This window comes from Oncorhynchus masou, chromosome 18 (genome assembly GCF_036934945.1).
Source record: "Oncorhynchus masou masou isolate Uvic2021 chromosome 18, UVic_Omas_1.1, whole genome shotgun sequence".
Lineage (NCBI taxonomy): Eukaryota > Metazoa > Chordata > Actinopteri > Salmoniformes > Salmonidae > Oncorhynchus > Oncorhynchus masou.
Window position 1 is genome coordinate 25,754,725 of NC_088229.1, and position 8,104 is coordinate 25,762,828.

An 8,104-nucleotide genomic window follows, 5' to 3' on the forward strand; every position below is an offset into this window, starting at 1 on the left:
TACCCCCTTGTTGTATACAAATCTCTACTACACAAGATTCCAACCTACCTCACATCACTGTTAACATTTTAAAATATGAGATACCAAACCCTTCACAGGTCTCAAGGTTCACAACTTTCGAGGTTCTACTAGTACGTATTTTTTGAATAGCCTACCAAACTCCCTACATCTTGACACTCTGGTGCCTCTTGGTCAGTTTAATACTTTAATGTTGAATGAATTGAATGAGACTCACAACTGTTTGGATTGAATGTAAATAATTGTACTTGTGGTGTTTGAAGTTGTAAGTGTTGATTCTGTAATTTGTAGTTTACTTTATTTTTAATGTGTTGTATTGTTGTCCTCGGGTCACCATTGTAAATGAGACCATGGTCTCAATGGGTTCTCCTGAATAAATACAAGTTAAGTCAACATCCAAGATACAATTAATTGCATGAAAACTACAGTATGTTTATTATTTAGCGTTACATAACACTTTAAAGGTTGAATTTTGATTTTAATCTACAATATTCCATGATATATGGTTGGGTTCAATTCCATTTACATTCCTGTCAATTCAGGAAGTACACTGAAATTCTTCAAATTCTTGGAATTTGGTTAACTTTCTGAATTGACTAAAATTTAAATAGAATTGACCCTAACCCCGACTTCCGACAGGTGGCGTCACTCCTACTCCTGCTCGTCTCTCAATCAGTGCAGGCAGAATCGTCGCACGATCTGATGTAAGACAATGTCCCAACTCTGCTTTGTCTGTTGTTTGTTATCTAGGCCATGCGTTTTAGTCATGCTATATGATCACAGGAGGGCCACCTGGCAAGCCCCTGCTGGACTTTTGGAGCTTTTTTGACTCCCCCTGTTTTGTCCTGAAAGACACACTCCAGCATTTAAAAAAAAATACTTTTCCTGTTGAAAAACAATACCCCACATATAAATACAGACATGTACAAACACTTAAGGGTAAAAAATATGTGTTTTGAGCAAAATAGTGTTTTTCACAGAGCTGGTCTGAGTAAGCCATTCAAGGAGTTGGTCTGATGGTGCCTTCTGATGTCATCAGAGGAACAATAAAGGAGCGATAGAGATGTGCCGATAGAGACTGAAGTAGGACTTTAAGCCTGCACTGAATTCTGTGTTTGCTTGTTTTTAGCTGTCCTAAATAAACTAAACCAAAAAAATAGAGACCTCTTCTTATCCACTGTTGACCTGGCTTAAAACTTGTAATTTTCCACCACTTCAATAAAAACACAAAACAAAACACAAATTGGGAGACACTGGAATTGTAATTTAAAGTGAAGTGTTTACAGTAAACACGGTAAGATGGGGGACATGTTTGTATGTACAATACTGAGTTCACCCATCTTACATGGCAGTTTCCTATAACCCAAGCAACCATTAGTGTACAACTCTTCACCATATCCTAATTTCTTTCCTCAGGTAAGAGATTATTTTTGTTCGTTTAAATACTTTTGATTAGTGGATTCAGAACATATTTTAAGAATTACGTTATTATTTGTTCTGTCGACTTACTGTCAAGAATGGCAGGAGTCTTGGCAGTATCACTTCTAGGAATGCTATTCAGCACACGTTACGACTTTGGTTGCCAGTAAATATCATTGCTCACTTCCTTGTCTTGCTCTCATTCCCTTTGTCTCTTCAGTATGCTCTGAGGCCAGTGTGGAGAATCAGAGTGAACAAGGAAGGACCATGCCTCTGTCTAAACCAGAGAAGCTGTTAGAACATGAGCTCAGCTGCCCTATCTGCCTAGAGCTCTACACAAATCCGGTTTATCTGCCCTGTGGCCATAACTACTGTCTTGCCTGCATTAACGCTACAGACGCCAGCAGTGGCGAGAAGAGCCTGCCTCGCTGCCCTGAGTGCAGAGAAGAGTACAGTGGTACAGAGACACTGCACAAGAACTTCAAACTCTGCGGCATCATAGAAGGCTACAGGGCCATTGCGCGAGTGGAGAACCTTGGGAGAGAGCCGCTGGAGGTACGCTGTGACCACTGCCTGGACACAGAGACGTTGGCCATCAAGACCTGTCTAAAGTGTGAGATGTCCCTGTGTGCCAGGCACCTGCAGCGCCACACTGAGAGGGAATCCTTCAGGAGCCATGACCTGGTGGAGCCCCAGACTAAGCTGGGCCTGAGGAGCTGTGCTATCCATGGACGCCTGCTGGAGTACTTCTGTGTCAGCGACATGACCTTCCTCTGCGCCTCCTGCTTCATCAAGGGCAGCCACCAGAATCACGATGTCCTGACTATCGAGGTGGCTGAGGAGGAGATGAGGCGGGTCCTAGAAAGCCGGAGCAAGGAGGTGGCCAACAGGCTGCAGCTGACCGAGACCCTGCTGCAGAGGGCTGCTGAGGACCAGGGCACCTCGGATGCTGTGGGGGACAAGCTGATGTCTACTGCTATGGCCCTGATGGACAACATGGCTTGTCTGGTGAGCAGGTACAGGGACAGGATGAGCCTGCTGCTGGAGGAGGAGAGAGGCCATCAAAGGAAGATCTGGCAGAGTGGCCTGGGGCTCCTAGAGGAACAGCAGAAGGAGCTGATGGAGGCCAACCAGAGCTCTGCCGAGGTCCTCTCAGTGACTGATAAGCATCTGTTCATCCACAGGTTCCTGCTGATCGAATCCCAGCTCACGGAAGTGGTGACAGGCACTGTGGCCAGAGTGCTCTCCAAAGAACCTCTCAACACCAAGCGGCTTCAAGCCAGCCTGAGGATGAATGACTTCAGGGCAGAGATGGGGCAACTCCTCCAGGCCCTCAATGTCCAGCTCAACCCTCTGGAGTTGACCTTCAACATCACCACAGCGCACCCCAGCCTGCTGCTCTCCAACGACCTGCAGACAGTCAAGTACATTGGCATCAAGCAGGCCTCCACTGATAACCCAGAGAGGTTCAGTACCGTGCCCCAGGTCCTCTGCTCCCAGAGCTTTACAGGTGGGGAGCACATCTGGGTGGTGGAGGTGGGCGACCAGAGCATGTGGTCAGTGGGCTTGTGCTACAAGAGCGTGCCCAGGAGGGGTGACCACAGCCGGCTGGGCCACAACCCAGTCTCCTGGCGTCTGCAGTGGAAGAACAAGAAGCTGACGGCGTGCCATGCCTCCTCAAACATGACGCTGGTTGAAAAGACCAATCAGCCGCTGAGGGTGGAGGTGGCACTGGACTATGAGGGGGGCACACTGATCTTTCACAGCACCAAGGGCTGTCGGGAGCACCTGCACACGTTTAGGGCTGTGTTCAGAGAACCTGTGTACCCTGCGTTCAGCATCCACTCCACCACAGCACAGTCCTGGATCACCCTCCAGAGTGGAGTGTGACACCTCAGCTTCCCTGTATGTCCATGTATTAACCTTGAAGTGCCTTTGTTACTAACGAACCCAATCAATATCTGTAAATTATTCTAGTAATGGATCTTATCACCAAACGTGAGTAAATTCTAATGAAACAGAATGTAATTGCCTCTTAAAATATACAGTAGAATCTGAATTAAAATGTAGTTCAGGCAGGTCCTTATATTGCTGTTTCATGCATACATTACATACACGATTAGACGTAGTAAGTACAGATATGTATTGCTATTCGTAACTAAAGGAATGTAATTTAGTTATTTTGTAAAGAGACGTGACTCTATTTGATCTTACCTGACAAAAATGAGTGTTGCATTGTTTCATTCAGACCATACGTCTCTGTGGTTTTACATTGAGTTGTTTTAGAGTTGATACTTATTCATCAATGTACTATAGTAGGCCAGGCCTACAGCACATGTGAATATTGGATACTTTATATTTGTATTTGTTTCAGGGACCAGATGAAACGAACATGTGTGATTTGTAATTGTATTTGAAAATCAGTTCACTTTGGATTCATACACAATAAACAGCTATAAGGCAATGATACTGCACTTTGTGAATGGATTCAAAGTGGTTGTTGAGGAAAGACTTGATCTTCAGGGGAGACACAATGCTCAATGCTTATCTTACAAATAAACAGTGGTGGAAAACAGATGTCATACTTGAGTAAAAGTAAAGATAAAGTACATCAATAGAAAATGACTTAAGTCAAAGGGAAAGTCACACAGTAAAATACTACTTGAGTAAGTCTAAATGTATCTGTTTTTAAATGTACTCATGTACAGTGGTGGGAAAAGTCTTCAGTCATACTTGAGTAAAAGTAAAACGTAAAAGTAAATGCTATACATCAAATGTCTTATATTAAGCAAACCAGACGGCACAGGGGCACACTCAGACATCATTTACAAACTCAGTATTTGTGTTTAGTGAGTCCGCCAGATCAGAGGCAGTAGGAATGACAATGTTGCAATATTGCTGTCCTGCCTCAGCATTTGAAATGTAACGAGTAGTTTTGGGTGTGAGGGAAAATGTATGGCTGTAAAATGTACATCTTTTCCTTAAGAATCTAGTGGAGTAAAAGTAAAAAGTACAGATACCCCCAAAAAACAACTTAAGTAGACATTTTATGAAGATATTTCCAAGGCTTCAGAAGATTTAACCTGTATAAATTAAATGAGCAAAATGATGTATGTCCACAGTTCAAATGTTGAAGTCAGTAACTTAGTAGGACAGAGGGTGTGAAAGAGATGACTCTAGCAAAGCTTTCCAGGAATAACATCCCATGAGGCCCCACTCTGAAAGGTGAAAACAGTTTAACAGTTGTCACTTTCACATGCTGTACCCATCTTCAATTAGAACAACCAATCGACCTTGACAAACCAACGTAAATACATTGGACATTGTCAAAGACTCCAGTCACTAAAGTCATAGACTATATTCTCTCTGCTAATGCACAGCAAGCGATACCGGAGCGCCAAGTCTAGGACCAAAAGGCTCCTTAACAGCTTCTACCCCCAAGTCATAAGACTGCTGAACAATTAATCAAATGGTCACCCAGACTATTTACATTGATCCCCCCCCTCTTTGTTTTTACACTGCTGTTTATTATCTATGCACAGTCCCTTTACCCCTACCCACATGTACAAATTCCCTCGACTAACCTGTACCCACGCATATTGACTCGGTACCGGTACCCCCTGTATATAGCCTCATTATTGTTATTTTATTGTGTTAGCTTTTATTTTAATTTATTTCATAAATATTTTCTCAACTCTATTTCTTGAACTGCATTATTGGTAATGGATTTATAAGTAAGCATTTCACAGTAAGGTCTACACCTGTTGTATTCCGCGCATGTGACAAATAAGATTTGATTCGAACACAAATATAAACACAACATGTAAAGTGTTGGTCCGATGTTTCATGACCTGAAATAAAATTGTCCATATGCACAAAAACCTTACTTCTCTAAAATGTTGTGCGCAAATTTGTTTACATCCCTGTTAGTGAGCATTGTATCCTTTGTCAAGATAATCCATCCATCTGACAAGTGTGGCATATGAATAATCTACGGAGGAGTATTTCTGTCTATAATAAAGTCCTTTGTGGAGAAAATCTCATTCTGATTAGTTGGGCCTGGCTCCCCAGTGGGGTCTTCTTGGCTCCCAAGTGGGCTGGCCTATGTCCTCCCGGGCCCACACATGGCTGTCTACATCCCTGTTAGTGAGGATTGTATCCTTTGTCAAGATAATCCATCCATCCATCTGACAGGTGTGCCATATGAAGAATCTACGGAGGAGTATTTCTGTCTGTAATAAAGCCCATTTGTGGAGAAAATCTCATTTGGATTAGCTGGGCCTGGCTCCCCAATGGGGTCTTCTTGGCTCCCAAGTTGGCTGGCCTATGTCCTCCAGGGCCCACCCATGGCTGCGCCCCTGCCAAGTCATGTGAAATCCATAGATTAGGGCCTACTGAATTTATTTCAATAGACTGATTTCCTTATATAAACTGTAACTCAGCAAAATCTTTGAATGTTGTATTTATATGTTGCGTTTATATTTTTGTTCACGATACATTTCTCACACTAAAGAACCTGGCAGGCAAAAATAATCTCTTAAAGGGACATGCTGGTGATTGTCCTAAGGCTACAATGTACTAAAATGACCAATAAAGAATAATCACATTTGATTGTTAACCAATGTTTGCCTCAATGTCCACTGTTGATTTCAGAAAAGCAAAACAGACATTCATCCTTATGAAAGCCCTTTTACAAAAAGTCCCACTGTACCATACAAATCACCACACCCTGTCTCAGGGATGGCTATCTCTGGAAATTATTTTTTGTCTCTACTGAGTTAGGAAATCCGCTTTTAGTTTTCTCGCACCTTATTTGTGGAACAATCTTCAAAATGTTCTTACATTTTTTGTTCTGTTTTTTGTTTGTTTGTCTAGGCCAATTCAGAAAGCTGACTGAGGACTTTATTGCTGATTAATGTGTTTGTTTTTTATGACCATATTTTTCTTTCTGCTTGCATTTTGTGTTTATATTTTCATGTGTATTTTCTGTCATTTATGTAACTTAGGGCTCATCTATAAAAAATACCTTGGTCTCAGAATGACTCCCTGATAAAATGAAGGTTAAATAAATATAAAATGATTAAGTAGGTACACACACTGGTTTCTGTCTTCCAATCTATCTTGCCCATCAAAACACATATTGGTTCTGATAGCTCATGGCCTGCGTATTTTGCAAACTAATGTATATATATATATATATATATATATATATATATATATATATATATATATATATATATATATATATATATATATATTTTTTGTTTTTAAATAAATGTATTTTATTCATAATACAAAAATCTACTTACATTGCTACATAAAACATGTCTAGCAAACCAAACCAGGTATTAACAATGCTCAAACAAAAATAAAATACAAAAAATAAACAATTATATTCACTCTGAAAATATCTTATTATAATGATTCATGAAGATGTTATTCTTTTTGTTATTCACTAGGGTTAGTGTTTTAATAGGATAATTAAATTCAATCAGAAAAATTGATAATTTTGGTATAGAATTTTGACATTTTTGTTTCTGTATAAAGTATTTGGCAACAATAATTTAAAAAAATAACAATCATTTCAGTGGTTTTGTTATCATTGCAATATTAACATATTATATATTTTATGTTAAAATGATAGGCAGTGTTCATAATGGTAAATAAGTACTTTGCAAGGTTTTCCCAAAATTCGGACACAAATTAACATTCATTTTTCAAAACTTTGTGCACAGTGCCCTCTACTGACATATGACGTCGAAAATCGCATTATAACAAATTAAACTACATTTCCCCTAAACCTTTCGGTAGCACCTCGAACGTCCACAAATTCCATTGGATCACATCACATTATCGTCCTATGGCGTACGAGAATACAAACCCATCCATTTATATTCAAATTCGTATGATTCGTTCTCGTATAGAGATTCAATCTGTCAAAAATAGCTCTCAACACAGTGGGGAAGTGAACACCCTTTTCTACCATTTGGAAGAATATTTGGACGACAGAGATGGGATCTGGTCAAAGTGCGACCAGGAAAGTGTCTTTTGGAGTGGATGATGAGGACAGAGTACGGGTTCTTCGTGGAGTAAAGGTAACATTATTGGCTGCTGTCATAATTCTATCTAGCTAACTAGCTAGTTACACTAACGTTAGCAAGGTGGTGTTCAAATGTGTCACCAGCGTGAGACGAATGTTTCAATTCAATAGCTTTTTGTCTAACTGATACAATAGTATTTGGTTCAATGGCTATGAACGGATGCTAGCCCCATGTAGTGAGTGATGCTGCCAGACTAGCGCAGCGATGCCACCCCTATTTCTGTCACCTCGTATGAACTGGGCGAGGTTAATAACGTTAGCTAGCTAGGACATACGTGGTCATATAAAATGAGCCATTTAGGCGGGTGTATGCAGGAGAAGAAACCTGTCATCACAGCAATGCATGTTAGCTAACTAGACATAATCTCGAGGCCTACTGTTCTAGTGGTTTACACTATAAGCCGATTGGGTATGGTAGCCAGCTAGTGACTAGCCAGACAGGCAGGCAGGATCATGATGACCAGACCACTCGCGCGAATGTTGCTCTTGTCCAGACGCGATCAGGACACGCTGGTTGAAATATCAAAACGAACTCTGAACCAACTATATTAATTTGGGGACAGGTTA

At 40.9% G+C, this 8,104-nt stretch overlaps 2 protein-coding genes across 3 annotated transcripts in view; both read left to right on the forward strand.

Annotated features, from left to right (window-relative positions):
- The first annotated feature begins 1,355 nt into the window (after positions 1–1,355).
- Positions 1,356–6,521, forward strand: LOC135504305 (E3 ubiquitin/ISG15 ligase TRIM25-like). The gene is made up of 2 exons (XM_064922736.1): positions 1,356–1,434; positions 1,658–6,521. The coding sequence occupies exon 2, from the start codon at positions 1,705–1,707 to the stop codon at positions 3,325–3,327; it is 1,623 nt and encodes a 540-aa protein (XP_064778808.1). The 5' UTR covers positions 1,356–1,434; positions 1,658–1,704; the 3' UTR covers positions 3,328–6,521.
- A 758-nt stretch (positions 6,522–7,279) lies between these two features.
- The window catches only part of chchd6a (coiled-coil-helix-coiled-coil-helix domain containing 6a), a 72,213-nt gene continuing 71,388 nt past the window's right edge, over positions 7,280–8,104 (forward strand). The window contains exon 1 of one of the 2 annotated variants that reach the window (XM_064922738.1): positions 7,280–7,532. In XM_064922738.1, coding sequence (XP_064778810.1) covers positions 7,449–7,532 — 84 coding nt within the window. In that variant the 5' untranslated portion in view covers positions 7,280–7,448. The remainder of the gene's footprint in view (positions 7,533–8,104) is intronic. The other variant, XM_064922739.1, reaches the window with a different exon arrangement.